Source organism: Sycon ciliatum, chromosome 3 (genome assembly GCF_964019385.1).
Source record: "Sycon ciliatum chromosome 3, ocSycCili1.1, whole genome shotgun sequence".
NCBI classification, from domain to species: Eukaryota; Metazoa; Porifera; class Calcarea; order Leucosolenida; family Sycettidae; genus Sycon; species Sycon ciliatum.
This window is the reverse complement of record NC_088645.1, coordinates 16,288,738-16,307,641: the sequence shown is the minus strand read 5'-3', so window position 1 is coordinate 16,307,641 and position 18,904 is coordinate 16,288,738. Positions and strand designations below refer to the sequence as shown.

Sequence of the window (18,904 nt, the reverse complement as noted above, 5' to 3'; positions counted from 1 at the left end):
CATGCCAAGAAGGCATGTCACCTACGTGGGGAAAGCGCGTGTCGCTCAACCTACATGCAAAGCACGTGGGACAAGACGCTGGCCAAACCATGTTGTAGCAAAAGGGCGCGACAGCTCAGCACAGAGCTGCTCACTACGTAGATCCTGCTGTCACAGGACTATCTGGCTGCAGTAAGTAGCAGGCCTACTTCAAGTATGAGGAGAACTGGTATGTATCTAGGAGTGGTCTGGAATGTCTTTCAGGACTTGTTTCATCAGTGTGATATTTGTATCTAGGTGTGGTCTGGAATGTCTTTCAGGACTTGTTTCATCAGTGTGTGATATTTGTAGCAATAGTTCTACCAGTATACAATTATTATTCCCGTAGCTATGCAAAAGACGTTACTTCAGTACCGTCTGGCGCTAGCCAGGGTCCACACAGCTTTAAGTTCGTGTTTGTGTGTTTGTGCCATCGGCATGTCTGGCGCTATCCCGTACCTGTCCCGTACCGTACCATCAAAGACAGCTGGCCACAATATTTAAATACCGTATTTTACCGGTTGTAAGTCGACCCCGGTTATAGGTCGACCCCCGTATCCGGAGGTCTCAATTCTGTGTTTTAAAGTTTTCACCCAAAGAAGCACTACTAACTCCCTGCTATGAACACATCAACAAATCGTGTAAACATTCCTTATTGGAGGTTATAACATCCCAATCCTTGAAAAGGCCAATAACTTGGCAAAAATGTGTACACATAGTGCACTCGTGCATGCAGTGCGAGTCATTTTTTGTAAGATACTGATAATTCCCGGTTATAAGTCGAATCCCGGTTGTATGTCGACCCCCACCCTTTCTATTTCCATTTTAAGTCGTAAAAGATCGACTTACAACCGGAAAAAATACGGTAGGGCTTTCAAATGCAAGATCATAACTTGAAGCAACTTGGAAGTATGAGTATGTATGCAAAGTGTATTGGGGAATGCATGCAGGGTGATAGTACGGGCTCGAATCCCAGGTTATGTCTTAAAAATATAGGAGAAATGAAAAATGTATAACATCCGTATGCTTCTTTTGCCTAGGTCATCAAGGTGGTAGACGGTGTCGTATTACCCTCGAATGCAAAGATATAGCCAATCAAGGCACAAAAAAAACATTTTTTCCATCAGTTCTAATAACATTCATGATGAGCTAGACAAAAAAGCATAGCGTAGGGCCCTGACTCGCGGCTTCCAAGCTCTCTTGTAGTGCTGATGTTGTATGCATGCTGTTCATGTCCCATGTCCATCATGCTCAGGCAAAGAATGTCGAGAAGAAGCTGTTGCCAGTCACTGTCAAGAAGTCACGTAAAAAAAGATGTAGAGAAAAAAGAAATAGAGAGAAATATTCCATGGTAAGTAAGCACTTGATGTTCTCACTACAACAATGTCTCTTCCTAAAATACTTCGAAGTAGAAAAACAGTTTTCTTTTCTCTCTTTTCAATTTTGTGAACGAGAACTAATGTTTGGGTCAAAATAACCTTTTACATGTGTGCGTGTGAGCGTGTGCATGCGTGTGTGTGTGTGTGCGTGTGTGGTTGTGTGTGTGTGTGTGTTACGACCAATGATTCTGTACAAACCAGATGTTCTCTTTGTGTTTTTATGTGCCGGTGTGTCTACTATTTACTAAATAGGTGGGCATCACTATGGAAATAAGCGCCGCTCGACGTGCCTTGTTCCAATGAAACAACATGGCAGGCCGCATGCTATGTTTTTGTGCTTCTGTCCCGAGGGTCACGGAGTTTTTTGTTTGTTTGCTATTTTTTGTGTTTGTCTCGAGTGTTTCGGCGTTTTTGTGTTTGATTACTTTTTTCTACTCGCTTATCTTCGTTTTTTGGGTGTGACTGGCAGTGGGGCAGGTTTAGTAGAAGGGTTTTTTGGCCGCAAGGCGAGTTTTTCCCCCAGGTCATGGCTGGAAATTTAGGGAGTCGGATTTTCAGGCACTCCCCCGCTGCCCAGTCACCCACACCGTGACATTGCTTTGCCCGTGTCTTGCACTGACATCCCTCTTGCTGGCCGCCATGCTCCTTATTACTTTCTGGCCTTGGTTTTTGCTAGCGTGTGGCTGCGAGTGTGGTGGTGTACACTGAGTACATTCTGCGAGTACATTCTCTGGTAGACCACTACCCCATGTGTGCTATGTGAGTGCTATTGTGTTTTGAGCTTCTCTCTGCTGATGACTAGTGTGTTTTGAGCTTCTCTCTGCTGATGACTAGCTGATCACTGGTGTGGGAAACTTTACTTCTGTTTACTGTTTATATGCAACATCGCGTGAATGCAGTAGCAAGCAAAAGGAAATCCAGCGTCAGAAAAGTTTATTGTTTATGCACAGCGTGTTATAGACTTGACTGAATGATCTGTTGTTTTATGTTGAGTACAGAACATGAAGTGTAAGTGCAAGTATGGCATCATCATGTGCAATGCACATTACCTGTAGTGCATGCAAGCGTACGCGGTCAAGTGCCGGAGAAGCTGCTTTCATAATCGTGCAGTCAAAACTAGGGCTTAAACGGTCACGGTTTTACCCCCAACGGTTAACTGCTAAGCTAACGGTCGGTTTAACGGTTATAACCTATAAGCCACGGCAATCCTGCGAACTCTTTTTTAACCGTATATTTGGCTATACTTATTCAAAAAATGTACCCTATTCAGTACAACGCACACATGTATTCTCTTGCATGCTCATTCATACATACTCACACGAAGAGACCAGATATGACCGAGTTGACAGCCCATAAATTGCGTACGCGTGCGACAGCCTGCGAAAGTGCATACTTTGCAACGACCTGATACTTGAAATTGACTGATAAGTTACTGCGTAACCGTTATCTTTATCGGTTAACCGTTAATTCTTCGTAACCGGTCTGCAACCGGTTAATCGGACTAACCGTTTGAGCCTTAGTCAAAACCCTTCCATTTCCCCTGTGTGTGCACATGTACCACCAGTACATCATTCTGCACCCCCCAGTGTGCAGCCCCAATACATGCACTACAAGCAAGATAATTATGTGTTCTTTGAAAATGGGTCCAGGCAACACATTTCAACGGAGCTCATGTGCCGCTGTGGTGCATGCCAGGGGTCCATACATTTGAGTAAGGTAACCTTAAAATATGCATGTAAACACCCCAGATCCGAACATCCCTATCCGGGCATGTCTGTCTACCGGCACAATTGGCATTTCAACGTAAAAAGGAAAAAATAGATAGGCATTAAAAAATGTTTGCTTACCTCCCTGAGTAAGTATACGGGCACTTCCGAGTCACAGGCAGTGCTCGGTCCAAACCTGAACGGGTTCGGGCAATTTTAGTGTACTACCAAGAGTAGATAAACAAGAGTGTGCGACTCGCGGATGGGTTGGCCCAGGGCGGAATATTTTGTTGACGCAATCTTTTCTAGAAATCACGAGTCATATCGTAAGACGCACGCGCGGGACGTTTTGCCTAGTGGACTTTACAAGATCAGTGCCCAGCACGTGCTCTCGCACTGCTCAGCGGCAAAATCCGCGTGCTCTGTACGACACACGTAAAGTTTTCTGAAAAAGGTGATGTCAACAAAAATTTCCGCCGTGGACCAGGGCGTCTTCAGTATGTGCAGAAGAGATGCGGAGTTGCAGTCCTGTTTATCCACTCTTGCTACTACTACTTGGTATGCTAGAATATTGCTATCCCATTTACTCAGGGTTTATTCTTATTAGAATTTCAATGGGCCCCATATTCCAACAGAGTTTATGCAGGCAGCAGCCCCATGCACCATACATTTGTTTTACTGAATACCACAGAACCATAAGATACTGCACAGCGGGGGCGGTGGCATATTGGATGGAAGTGGCGGCGGGGACATTTGAACACACACTAGTCTTACGGGATTATGACATACGTCAACAGAGCACTTGCATGTGAAATATAGACTGATACTGGAACAGACACATAGCCGAGGTTTGTAAGATGGTTAGTATATTCTAGTCTTACGGGATTATGACATACGTCAACAGAGCACTTGCATGTGAAATATAGACTGATACTGGAACAGACACATAGCCGAGGTTTGTAAGATGGTTAGTATATTCTAGTCTTACGGGATTATGACATACGTCAACAGAGCACTTGCATGTGAAATATAGACTGATACTGGAACAGACACATAGCCGAGGTTTGTAAGATGGTTAGTATATTTTCATGTACTGGAGTACTGCTGCTCAATGCAGTCCGATCAAGCCAACCAATGCCACGCTGGGAGCTGTGCAGATCATGAACTTAATAGGGAATGAAACATTTAAAAAAACACGACGTTCATCATCGTTCCATAACCGATAGCCCGCAGCAGAAGGAATGAGCACTGCAAATGGGAATGTTCCAGGCCAGAAGCTCATCCCTACTTCATCTCAGTACAAACACGGATTTAGAGGGAAATCTATAAGATTCCGAGAAATCAACCGCAAGTTCTCTCATATTTGACCGCAAATTCAGTCAGCAAACTCAGCCCAAGATGCACCGCAAGATTTGCAGAACTTTCCAGAGACACGGGAGGAATTTTCCGCGGCTTTTCGTGGGGACCCACCCGGGGTTTGGATGGGCGAGTATGTAGGATAATGGAGTTGGCAAATGCCTATTCGAAGAATGCAAATTACCTCATGGTAAAATCTGTTTTCATTCTTTTCGACATTCCCACAAACATTAGGCACACTCCAGTTCCTCAAAATCACCCATGGGCATACTCGCAACCTGCTGCCATACATCCGTAGTTGGTGTTCAGGGTGGCGCTGAAAGTCAGCACAAACTCATCTTCTACCTTCAATTCATTTCATGCGGGCATTTCAGACAGTTAATTGTTCGAATAGTTTATTTCGGATAATGGGCACTCTACTGTGTATTCACAAGGAAAGGTCTATGCATTCGAATAGTGTTCATGCATTTGGATGCCTCCCATATCTTTCAATGGAACCCACACATTTTGAATAGGGCCTATACATTTGGAAGGGGAGGACAGGAATCAAAATGGCAGCCAAACCTGAAATTTTGAGCATTGGTCTATCGCTGTGGGAATTGGCGGAAACATTCTTGAAACCTGCACAAGAAATTGCGGCAGAACCAAAAACGCGGCGAAAGGTGTGGAAAGATGAGAAACTTGCCAGGAATCCGCGGAATTATTTTGCATAAAATTGCGGATTTGGGCCAAATCACGAAATTTGTTGCATCCGGATATCATGTTCTAAGATTCAAACTCTTTATGCCATTTCTAAAATGACAACCATATTCATGTATTTGAATGCAGCCCATACATTTTAAACACACTCCATACATTTGAATGGAGCCCATACATTTGGGTGCAGTCCATACATTCAAATGGAGCACATACATTTGAATGGAGCCCATACATTTGAATGGAGCCCATACATTTGAATGGAGCCCATACATTTGAATGGAGCCCATACATTTCAATGGAGCCCATACATTTGAATGGAGCCCATACATTTGAATGGAGCCCATACATTTGAATGGAGCCCATACATTTGAATGGAGCCCATACATTTGAATGGAGCCCATACATTTGAATGGAGCCCATACATTTGAATGGAGCCCATACATTTGAATGGAGCCCATACATTTGAATGCAACCTATACATTTGAATGCAACCTATACATTTTGAATGGAGCCCATACATTTGGGTGCAGCCCATACATTCAAATACAGCCCATACATTTGAATGGAGCCCATACATTCAAATACAGTCCATACATTTGTATATTTGAATGGAGCCCATACATTTGAATGGAGCCCATACATTTGAATGGAGCCCATACATTTGAATGGAGCCCATACATTTGAATGGAGCCCATACATTTGAATGGAGCCCATACATTTTGAATGGAGCCCATACTTTGCAAATGGAGCCCATACATTTGGGTGCAGCTCATACATTCAAATACAGCCCATACATTTGAATGGAGCCCATACATTTGAATGGAGCCCATACATTTGAATGGAGCCCATACATTTGAATGGAGCCCATACATTTGAATGCAACCTATACATTTGAATGCAACCTATACATTTGAATGGAGCCCATACATTTGGGTGCAGCCCATACATTGTACATTCAAATACAGCCCATACATTTGAATGGAGCCCATACATTTGAATGGAGCCCATACATTTGGGTGCAGCTCATACATTCAAATACAGCCCATACATTTGAATGGAGCCCATACATTTGAATGGAGCCCATACATTTGAATGGAGCCCATACATTTGAATGCAACCTATACATTTGAATGCAACCTATACATTTGAATGGAGCCCATACATTTGGGTGCAGCCCATACATTCAAATACAGCCCATACATTTGTATAATTTGAATGGAGCCCATACATTTGAATGGAGCCCATATACATGTACATGTACATGTATTTGAATGGAGCCCATACATGTACATTTGAATGGAGCCCATACATTTTGAATGGAGCCCATACATTTTAAATGGAGCCCATACATTTGGGTGCAGCTCATACATTCAAATACAGCCCATACATTTGAATGGAGCCCATACATTTGAATGGAATCCACACATTTGGATAGGGCCCACACAAGCTGCATGCGGGCATCAAAAATGGCCGCCACACCTGACAAATTTGGGCATAGGTCTATAGCTTTTTCCCATTTTTTTTGTATTATTTATAGGATTTGTGTGATTTTGGATTTCCGTCAGTTGGTGTAAACGGTTTTAAATAAGGGAGCAGCATTTGGCCCTCTGCATATCTTTAGTCAACCACCGCACCACAACTGCGCTCTCCAGCCGACCTCGACAAGTTGCCACAGCATACCATCAGCAAGCGACACATCGGTTGATACCCGCTTTCTTCATACAGCCAATTTAGAGTATAAAACTCTAACGGTCAGCGAAGGTAGATAGTGTATACTAGACAAGGTAGTGAAAATCGCCCTTTCGGTACAGAAGGTGTAAGCATAATGCGCTGGAGGTCAGCTGGGGAGCGCAGTTGTGGTGTGGCGGTTGACGGAAGTATACAATTTCACCCCAATTATAATTTTAAATTCAAAGATTTGACGAGTGTTTCCCTCCCCATTGACAGGTGTTCCGTTCCATTTTTGGGTCAGCAATGAGACCAGGACATGCATGAGTGGCCACTTTGAAGCAACTCTGCATGCAATTAAAAATTGTGAAGGATTGTGGGCTCAACTCAATCATGATCCATGCTCATTGCTGATTCATTGACAATATTGAAATGATAAAAGGAGGGAAAGCTGCTGGCGACTCCATGACGTGGCTGGCCTTCATCGACCTTCCAAGTTGTGTCGGCGATAACCTGTACAATTGTGCTGGCTAAACACATGGGCGCATTGAGAAGAAATTTAAATATAACGTTTAATGTAAGTGCGCAGGGTGCATCTGGCTGGGAAGTATAATGTATGCCATCACTCCAACTTGCAGGAGGCAGGCAGGGGTAAAAAATGGCAGTCTGCAAACAATTCCCAAGATCGGGGGACGTTTCCGCTGCTGGATATAGGTCTTTTAAGATATGTGCACCTCCTAGAATGGGCCACTCTCTTACAACATTAATTATGCATTTCTTTCTTTCGATAACTCAATGGAGGCTTCACACTATTGAAAAGCATGAAGTCTGCAGGTGCCAATTCCCTGTGCACTCGAGCCTAATTTTCACTGGGGTCCAATTGGGGGGGGGGGGGGGGATGGCACTATCTGAAAGATTGGCAAGGAAGTATGGACTTCGGAAATTGCTAGCATTCAAGAACTTAACATGGCAATGACTGTGCTAACCGAACGTACATGGATCAAACGGGCTCAGAATATACTTTACCTTTTTGAGATCTGGGATGAAGGCAATGTCGATCCGCATCCAACCCAAACGATGCCGATATCGCCAGAGAGGCATAGCTGAGCACCAGTGGTAGTAATGTTAATGAAATCCACAGGCAAGAGACCGATGGTGCCAGCAGCAGTATTGTGACACACAGGACGCGACCAGTCTTGTGATAGCTGGTGTAGACAACATCAGCATTAGCGTGATGGGCGATATGCCCGACATTTGAGGCACAGGCGGCGGAAATGACTTGATAGTAAGGCAGCTGATCAAAGCCATAGTAAGCAGGCAGTCGCTGTCGGTGGCTGTGTTACAGCGTTGATTGTACATAGTTAGATGATACCGGTAGTAGCAAAGCGTCGGACATCAGCAGTGGTAAGGTGGCCAGCAACGGAAGTAGCGTGGTGGCCAACGTCTCTAGTAACTAGGTGGAAGGCATCGCTAGTCGTGAAGTCGCCAGCATCAGTAGTAGCGAGGTGGCCTGCATCGGTAGTAGCGAGGTGGCCGGCATCGGTAGTAACGAGGTGGCTGGCATCGGTAGTAGCGCGGTGGCCGGCATCGGTAGTAGCGATGTGGCCGGTATCGGTAGTAGCGATGTGGGCGGCATCAGTAGTAGCGAGGTGGCCGGCATCGGTGGTAGCGAAGTGGCCGGCATCGGTAGTAGCGAAGTGGACGGCATCGGTAGTAGCGAAGTGGACGGCATCGGTAGTAGCGAGATGGCCGGCATCGGTGGTAGCGAGGTAGCGGTTACCAGTTGCAGAGATCGAAATGATGGTGGCCGTGATGATCTGCCTGGGCAGGTAACTTATGAAGCAAACAGTTACTGATTAGAACAGGGCACACTATAACAAGGTCATAACAGTTTGCACACACACAAGCAATTTCTGGTAAGCACAGTAGACAAAGAGGCGGCATGGCCTGAGATGTGCTCCAGACATGCAGTTCAGCTACTAAATGCAGCGCACTAGCCACAAACAAGTTGCAAGCAGTTCAAGCATTCACCGGCTACAGACAGGGGCATCAAACTGGTGCGTATGTCGCGAACACAAAGGGATAAAGAATGACTGTGCAGCAACAAACAGCTGGAAAATGACTGCAATTGGCATTGATTGCTCCATTTCAGAATTCATCCATTTTGTATTAGCCACACATTCACCGACCCAACACACCTGCCAGTAGCAAGCAACTGCGTGTAAACCCTGCCCTTCATCAGGAACCGTAGTATCCCATGTACATGTGCAACTGAGTAACATATCCAAAGCATATACTCTGATCATGTCCCCTTTACCTACTCTGAAAGTCAGGAATAGGAAATTGCAGCATACAAGAAACCAGATTGTATAACGTACCAGGTAGTTGGCTTATACTTAGCCATGTTGTGGTGAATCTCGGTCCTTTGGTCTGGCATATCTAGCTGACCGGAAAAAATTGAAAACATTACACAATCTATTAGAAACATACACCCATGTGACAGTGGCCATCGACGGCTATTGTCACGTGGGGAACTAGCAAGCCAAAACAGCAGAATGCATACCCTACCATTGACTACATACGTACCACGCATTCATACGTTACCAGGGTGACGGGCGTTAGCGAGGCTGCCGTGGTGTCCGTAGAGTGCTTGACCCTACCTGAGTGAGTGGGAATGAATGAGCATGACACAATTGATTAGTTACATACACCCACACAACATCAGCTTGTGACAGCCACTGTTGTATGGGGATAGTACAAGTAACGGACACGATTACTAAACAACATGGTGTTGTACAATACACCAGGCATGCAATACAAAACAACATATTTACCAATGGTAGGCCTGATGACTTGACGCCGCAGCGATGGTCGGCCGTAGCGCTGGTTGGATGTAGAAGAGATGACCTACAGGGCTCTTACCTTGCCCTGATCTATGCCTAACTAAGAGTATGAGTATACTAGAATTTTGAGTGAGAAAAAAATTGATAGAATATGAATATTTCATGGTATGAAGGTCAAATATTGTTCAGTGTTTATTGTGGTTGATCGCCCGCTTGGCTCCAGCCGCCAGTTGCCGCCACTGCTTGACTGTTGCACTAATCGGCCGAGTGTGTGCCGCTCCACCTCGCTCTCCGCCGGCCGCATTGTGTAGTACGAGTTCTCGTACTCGCTGAGTGTGTAGTAGTGTGCTGGTCCCTGAGATGTGTGTGTGGGAACATACATGCAGGTGTGGAAATAGTAAGATTGATATGACTGTAGAATACTATTACATGCAGCGGTACACTTCAGTTCCACCACCAACAAATAAATCTATGATACATTCTGCCAAACATGACTTGGGATCATGCAAGAAAGACAACACACTGAGTGCTATCAGGATAAGGAATGTGATACTACAGATCATATAGGCCATGGGTTGTGATGTCATAATATACAATAGACTAATACCTCGGATTCATGAGATCCACTGATCAATAGCAGACATTGCCTTTCGTGAGTGTTGTCGCTTTTTGGGGTACCAATTTAGTTGGCATTCATCTTTAAAGTAGAGCAGGAAATTTGAATGTTTTCGATTTGCATGTGTTCATCACCAAATTGCAGAATACTTTCCCTTGCGACCCCATTTTGAGGTAAAGTTTCTTCGCGACTCGCAAGCAGTCATGGAGTCGCCAGCAAGCTTGCCCCTCCCCTCCCCACCCTGCTTAAATCCTTCCCCGAGACCCGGGGGGAATGGAACGGAACACCTGTCATTTTGTGGCAGCTACATAGCAACAAGGAAATCTTGCTGCAATGAAGTGCCCCCTCCCAATTTTTTCCATGAATAAAATAAATCATAAAGTGAAGCATAACAGCTGGGTGGCCGATGATGAGCCTGGAACAAAAATGTACAAAAGAGAGACAAACCATATTCGTGATATCATGGGAAGTTTACAGCAAGTAATCTAAAAAGAATTCCTAAAAAGGCACCATCACCATAGTGATTGTGATCCCCAATCACAATAATTGCTCAGCTTTGTAGCTGCAATCCTCCCTGTGACTTCTTTCATTGATAGAAACAATCGAAGCAACTGCATTGTATGACTCAGGCAGCTCATTTTGCATCGGGAGGACGATGAAGTCAAGACTAGGAAGTATGGTTTTTCTTGCTGATATGATCCGAAGAGCAGAGTTGCGCGTTCAGAACCTAGTATTTTGAAAGGGTAAGCCTTGGGATTTACAGTCTAAGTTTGGCCCAAATTGAGATTTCCAAGCTCCAACAGTGAATATTTACCGAGCGGACTGTCAAGTACACAATGGCCCATAGTTGAGAATTTTGAAGGAGCCCAAATGGATACTTATCACGACACCGCAACAGATCATGTTTCCCAGTCTCCGCAGGTTGTCCATGGCAAACTCAACTGGGCACACACAAGAAACAGTGACACAGAGCAGGATCCTAATGGGAAACTATTCGACACGTTGCTCACCAGTCACAAACAGGGGAAATAACCTGTTGTTGGTTGATAGCATGTTACGAGATGGAGGACGCACTGTGTTCGGAAACAGTGATCCTTACTACAACGTTCATGGTTGGCAGAGCCCTGGTCTTGTGACCATTTGAAGCATATGGGTGTTGGCCCTGGTTTTGATCCTCAATATACAAAGCAGTTGTTTGAGTCTTTTTGTTTTTCGTCATCGTACTGTCAGTTGTGTATTACTCGCTCGTTCTTGGATGTCAGTCCTTCTTATAAGCCACACCCATATTTTTTGTCATGAAATGCCGGCATCTACCCTGTATTTGGTGAATACGCCGCATCCCTCATTGGCTGCATGAACGGTTCTTTCATTGCTGACAGCTACGGTTCTTTTTTCGGCAACTGTGAACCATGGATTTTATCAATGCCGAATTTACGGCCAGCAGGTCAATTTCCTACTTCCCCGGCATCTTCCATGACTCTTAGTTGAAGTGAGTCTAATATCTGCCATTTTGACAGTGCGGCACACACGTTGAAGCATTTTTTTGCCCATTACATGACCTACCGCACACTACGTATGGTTCATTTGATCATCGCAGTATAGGCCACATCTACTTGCTTCCAGTTAGTTAAGAGTGTGTAAAGTGTGCCTTCTACTTCCAAACATACTGGTATCTAAAACAGTGTTTGATCCCTTCATTGTAGGCCACACAACATCAGGAACATCAAACTTGGAACTGTTCACAACATCATTTCCACAGGAAAGGCTTTGTGATGTTGGGGATGAGTGCAAGAATGCCTATGAAGCGGTATTACCCTGGTCAAGGTACATTAAGACAGTTATCGTCAAAACTCACCAATGTCTGTAGGAGGATTGACATGCACAGTGGAAGTTATGAGCACAAAATGCTGTGCAGCCACAACCACAACCCCTACCACCAACACACAATGGGTCATGCATACAGATATGGATCTAGATGCTGGCGATACGTGGCAAACGTTCTACAAGGATTCGATACGGAAATGGAAAACAAGAATTGAATGGTGCTGTCACTAGTCGTATCCAATCTGCGTTTATATATCAAATGCGCTCGGGATATTGGATCTGGATGTCACACAGAAACCTTCATACTGCCCGTTATTGCTTTGAATCAACTGGTTAGCAGTTTAGCAGGCTGTTAGTTTTCACAAAAGAATAATAAAGAAGAAATCATAAACTCATGTTGGGCAGCATGAAACCTCTGTGGAAATCATCCAATATCCACCAGCTTGGTCAGTCGTGTCTTTGAAATTCACTAATAAACAGGGCTCGGAAGTACGAACGTTTTACAGTGGCGTCATTTCGAAGTACGCCCTATCGCCAGCATCCGAATATCTACATCGGGCAAATGGCCCCATAAACTGAGCCTATTGACAGCATAGCTTTGCTGATCATACAACCAAAGTGATTATGGCGATTGCATAGTGCTTGTAAGCACCAGAACGTTTAACAAGCATAGCCAGCAATCGCATGTCATCACGTACATTGAGAATCAACATAATTTTGCGAATCGACCTTTTTTTCAGGATCACTTTTCAACGAGGACGAAGCAAAGTCGGCCGAACGAAGCCTAGAGGAAGAAAATCACCCTCTCCACTTCACCATCACGATACTGACATAGATACGAGACGAAACTAAAAAATCCACAAGAAAACTGTACGGCCATCATCGGTCTTTGGTCTGACTTTGGTCTGAGAATTTCTATCACGATCAAAAATGTACGAGGAGCACTCAAAAATAAGCCACAGACGTACCTTTATCGCTCTCTACTCCTTTTTCAAGGCACAAAAGTCGACTCTCCACTTTCAAACCAGGAACCAGACATACCAGTGGTCCTTTTCAGCTGCTCCACGAGCGCAGGAAATGTTCACCAAGGGGCGCAGAGCAGCATCCATTCCAGAAAAAGAGCTAAAATACGAGTGAGACTGCATGACTGAGTACATGAGTACATGTATGAGTACATGCAGAAAATAGTCAATTTCAGCGTTTCTGCTCCAAACAGCAACTAGCTTCGACTAGAAACAAAGATTACACCAAAGGATCAAACAACAACCATTTTCTGCAGTTTTTTTGCAGATGGCTTCCTTGTGCTTGGCCCAGCACGCCAAAAATCACACTTCGGAGGAGTACAAAAATTACAACTCTCAGATGTCCTCGATTGCTGGCCATGGCCTGAATGTAAGCCCATGTCGATCTGTATCACAGTCAAGCAAAGCGTCCCTTCAACGATAAGTGCCTTCCAGAACATATAGTACCGTGTCGCTGTTAGCGACCACAACACATGAAAGGTCCACACGTGTGCACATACAACACCGTTCTACTCACAGGAATGCTCACTCATATAATATCCACCAGATCACCAAGAGCACAAGGTATTTTACCTTTTGCTTTGGAAGCAATGCGATGCACAACTTCATCCCGTAGCAGTTTTGATGGATGCACTCAGCTTCTTGTATTCCAGTCGTCCTCGCGTCACTATGTAATCCAGCGTGGAGTCTAGGACTCGCGGAAGATGATAAACTACCTGCAGAGAAAAAACGACAAAATAAGAGAAGAAATGAGAGACTTGAATCGTTCTGAATTTTAGGAAGTGTAAAGTATCTTGTCGTGGCAGTCGACAAAAACAGATGGGGCGCTACATTCTACAACACCACAGGAAGGAAATCCAGTGCCGATAGGTGGACGCCTTGCCCTGCAAAGTGCTACTCGTCGCTGAGAAAATGCTAATGAAGAAATGGTGTACAATAATGATTACAAAGAACTTCTGGAGTGATGCTCTTGACATGGCTAAATACATGTAGGTGCAAGCCATTATAGCAAGTTGAGAATTTTACGACTGTTGAGACACTGCAAGTCACACACAGAGCAAAGTCCCTATGTCAACAAGACGACAAATGAACGATATGCCGTTCATTGCTGCTAAATGGAATCCGATCAAGTGAATCAACTTTGTGCCCGGCAAGGCATTGAATATTCCAGTATTCAGAGGTCTAGGGCTGCATAGGGCCCGGCAAGGCATTGAATCGCTTGATCGGATTTCATTGAGCAGCACTATACATTGAAGCATGCTTACAGTTTTCTTGCTGGGCAACACTCCCTCGGAACGCACACACGTATAGATCGACTGAGAACGGCAGCAATGTCTCCATTCGCCTTGGAGGAATGACAAGGGAAACAAAACAGGAAGGGCATGAGTTAGGTACAGCGGCAAAGGAGCAGTAGAACAAACCTATAATGCATGTGACTTCACAGTTGTGACCCAAGTCAAAGGAGAACATGGGGTGACAGTTTGGCTTTTCTATTTGCAGCGGGTATTTCTTTTTTTCATTGGACATAATACTGTTGAAACCTAAATGCTGTGTTCACAACTGGCATGTTGTCGTGCAAGCACGCGTTTGTGCGTATTTTTGCTGGTTTTATTGGGGCGTCATGTGCACGGAAACGCACCGAAATGGAAATTCCAACATGTTGGAATTTTCAGCTCGTATTAGGCGCGTACCAGCGTACATGCCAGTCACTTGACTGGCGGGGTCAAAATAAATTAGTACTCGAAGGTGTCGCATGCGCTAAATACGACTCGGATTGCTGTTTTTTGTGAAAGCCTGAGCGCGCGTTTGGGCACGCATGAACCGCAAGCCGCGTCCACGCGCCAGTTGAGAACATAGCCCGCATATGCTTTTTCAGTCATTTCACTTTCATCTCCTGGAGCATCGCTATCATGAAGTTTCATTTTACTTGTCTCCACTCCCATGCGGGGATTTCCCTCCTGAATTTCAGTGATTTGGTGGCAAAAGAAGGTTGACAATCAACACAGCTGAGGATGCATTAATGTTACCTTTGGGTTGCGAGCAATGCTCGTTGTGCTGTTCCATGACAATCGCCATATGCAACTGGTGGTGGTGGTCAGGCAGCAGGATGATCAGGTAGCTGGCGGAATGGGCAATGCTAAGCAGACTAGAGCTATGCATACAGCCGCCACGGTACCGGTCTTGTGCGTCTGTAGCGATTCCACTGGTCGGCAAACAAACGGTCAGCTATCAGTTCGGTTGCAGCGGATAACGTGCTGGACAACCTGTATGTAGGAAAAGAATGAAAATGGCAAGAGTTTGGTGAAGGTGTCACATAACAATGAAAGAAGCAGGAGTCAATAGAACCATGGAAAGGAATCATGGCAATGTAAGAAATATGGTCTTCACCCGGATTCCTGGCAATACAATGAGACTTCAATGGCATAAGCATGAAATGCCATGATCAAAAGAAGTTTCTACTTTGAAATCATAGCCCAAACCGAATGCCGATGGTTTACCTGCAATATAGAGCTTGATAACGGTAGAGTTCCGGGATAAAAAGTTCCCATGCCACAGGCAAGGTGTTGAGTGCTGTAGCGACCTAGCAGACACACCCAGGCAATGCTCAGAGCAGCGGAATGGAATGCCGTCCAGTTGACGACGCTTGAGAAGTCGATTTGAATGCTCCTGGCCATCCATCCGTCTAGTGAAATGCTCCCGGCAATCCATCAGCACATTGCTCACCAGTCACAAAGGCACATACCGAAGAAACAGCCTCCATCATAATTATCATAAAGTGAGAGGACAGGCATAGTTACATTGCATATCATAGAAGAGTGAGAAGGGGGAGGGGGGGGGGAGGGGATGTTTTAGATCAGTTCGTTCTGTAGCTAGTGACGCCAGGAGAATTGGTCAATCCGCTAATACTCTACTGAACATTATGTCGACAACAACTTGGGAAGTGATCGCGCTACCATCTGAAACAAAGTTTGATTCCCACCATCATAGGGCACACAGTAGGCAGCAATCAAGATCATTGTCGGTTCCCAAAATCATCTTAGCACGTAAAGCCCTGGGTAGGTATGAGTGCAAGTGAAGGAATGCCTGTGAAGCGCTCTTACAGCAACCTGGGAACATAAACTTATGGTCGAATCTCACCAAAGTCAATAAGACGATTGACACATACATGGGACGTTAGGAGCACAAAATGGTCGTCCCACCGCCACCACAAACAGACCATCAAGGGGTTACACATACATTTGCAGTTGACTCCACTCATAACGAATGTGAATAATATACTGATTTCCATGGTAATAGCGAACGATTGTCTATGTCCCTGTTTGAGCCCATACTAAATTGACCCTTTCTAGCGACCAGATTCAGTTCATAATGAACCATAGGTTGTAGGGCTGCATGCAAACTAGGTTCACCAATACAGTAACAGCCCACATAACAGTCAACTGCATGTACATAGATGCTGGCGATAAATGGCAACTGTTCTGCGATGGTTCGATATGGAAATCCAAAACATGAGTTGAATGGTGCTGTCGCTAGTCACATCATGTCTGCATTTATGGAAATTGCAAACATATACGAAATGCGCTCGGGATATTGGATGTGGATGTCACACCGAAACCTTCATACTGCCCGTTATTGCTTTGAATCAACTGGTTAGCAGTTTAGCAGGCTGTTAGTTTTCACAAAAGAATAATAAAGAAGAAATCATAAACTCATATCGGGCAGCACGAGACCTCTGTGCAAATCATCCAATATCCATCAGCTTGGTCAGCCGTCTCTTTGAAATTCACTAATAAACAGGGTTCGGAAGTACGAACGTTTTACAGTGGCGTCATTTCGAAGTACATGTACACCCTATCGCCAGCATCCGAATATCTACATCGGGCAAAGAGCCCCATGAACTGAGCCTATTGACAGCAAGGCTTTGCTGATCATACAACCAAAGTGATTATGGCAATTGTATAGTGCTGGTGAGCACAAGAAGAACGTTCCACAAGGCCTGAATGTAAACCCGTCTCTATCTGTATTACAGTCAAGCAACGCTTCCTTCCAAAGTCAAAGATGAACTCCTTCCAACACTGTTACACATACTGTACCAAATTGTTGTTAGCGACCACAACACATGTAGGGCGACACGCGTGGACATACAACACTGTCTGAGTCACAGGAAGGTGCACTCACCTAACATTAACAACCACCAGGCCACAAAAAGCACACTTCTTCTTACCTTTTTCTTCGGGAGCAATGCAACTCCATTCCGTAGCAATTCTGACGGATGCAGTCCGTTGCGTGTATTCCTGTCGTCCTCGCGTCAATAGTCAGCCAGTGTAGAGTCCAGGTGTCTCGAACGATGATAAACTACCTGCATTGAAAAAGGACAAAGAAGAAATGAGTGACCTGAAACGTTCTGAATTTTAGGAAACGCGAAATACCTTGTCGTAGTATCCGCCGCAAACAATGGAGAGAGTAAACATTCTTTAACACTACAACGAGGAAGTGCAGTGCCGACAGACGGGTACCGCACTCTCCAAACATAGCAGATTATACACACTTTGCCAGAAGCTGAGTGCTTGCCATAGATCCAGACATTTAACAATAATTTCAATGCGCACTGCAAAGCGTCGTTGACGAAATGTTCATCAAGAATAGGCTTGATGACAAAGAGTTGTTGGAGTCATGGTCTTGGCACGGCTCAATAGGTGCTAGCCGAAAAAGTGCTAGGTGCTAGTCGAAATAGCGAGTGAAGAATTTAGTCACAGTTCAGGCACTACAAGCCACAAAGCGCAACGGGCCTATGTCCACAAGACGACAAATAAACTTCACTACGCACGACGAACTACATTGAAGTACTACTCCTAACGACCGAACATGAACACGTGCTTACATCGACTTCTTGCTGGGCAACCCTCTCCCACGGAACGCACGCATGCGCAGATCAAATGTGAATGGCAGCGGCTCCTCCATTCGCCTTGCAGGAAAGACAAGAACAAAACAAGAAGGGTATGACAGTTAGGTACATGGGTGATGAAGCAGCCGAGAAACAATGTGGATACTGCTGGCGTGGGGTTGGAGGAGAACAGGCGCTGCCTTGGCCCATTACAAACAAATGAAGTCTTGCAACTCGGAAAGGAAAGACTCAGAAATTCTTGCTAAAGCCATGACAAACAAAGCCAAACACTTACCGACACTGAAGTCTGCGGTCTAATCTTCTCACGGACCCGCTGCTATTTAGCGCAACTCTGTCATTACCTCGCATACAGTACACGGTTTTGTCAACATTATCCAAGATGGACAGTTTTTCGTCCAGTCGCTATCCATTGCGGGGCACCCGTGACTCCATTAGCGAGCGGTTTGGGGTCTGGTCGGACCGTCCGCCGATATGAGCGTCTACTTGAGTGGGCATCGTATACACCAACACAACTCACAACTCAGCTTATCTCAAGTACACAATTTGGTGCGAGAGCACATCACCTCTAACAGCTAGCCATGAAGAGGAAACTGGGAGAGAGAACTGAAACGCAAACCATTTCCGACGAGAACAACAACGGGAAGGAAAGTGTGCCGTTAGGGCGCTTGGATGAAATTCCGCAGCTGCGAGAAGCTCGTAGGAGCAGAAGGATGTGCACGGGGTCATAAGGTCATGGGGTCAGGCTCAAGAAGACTGAATTGCACGTGACGAGTATATAATTTACGTCTAGACCAGGGAGTCTAGGCGTCTAGACGTCTCCGACAACGGTCATCGGTCCATTATATTTGTTCATCGGCCTAGTATAAA

At 45.0% G+C, this 18,904-nt stretch overlaps 1 protein-coding gene and 1 long non-coding RNA gene across 2 annotated transcripts in view; one reads left to right on the top strand and one right to left on the bottom strand.

Moving 5' to 3' along the window:
- Positions 1-2,177, top strand: part of LOC135811571 (uncharacterized) — a 50,386-nt gene extending 48,209 nt beyond the window's left edge. Inside the window, exons 14-15 of the mRNA XM_065324802.1 lie at positions 1,274-1,369; positions 1,650-2,177. Coding sequence (XP_065180874.1) covers positions 1,274-1,369; positions 1,650-1,700 — 147 coding nt within the window. The 3' untranslated portion in view covers positions 1,701-2,177. The remainder of the gene's footprint in view (positions 1-1,273; positions 1,370-1,649) is intronic.
- An 8,377-nt stretch (positions 2,178-10,554) lies between these two features.
- Positions 10,555-17,956, bottom strand: LOC135811570 (uncharacterized). The gene is made up of 7 exons (XR_010552658.1): positions 17,562-17,956; positions 17,357-17,491; positions 15,630-15,850; positions 15,159-15,395; positions 14,397-14,476; positions 13,705-13,847; positions 10,555-11,226 (listed from the first exon to the last, which is right to left on the bottom strand). It is a non-coding gene; the product is annotated as an uncharacterized LOC135811570 (long non-coding RNA).
- Between the last annotated feature and the right edge of the window lie 948 nt (positions 17,957-18,904).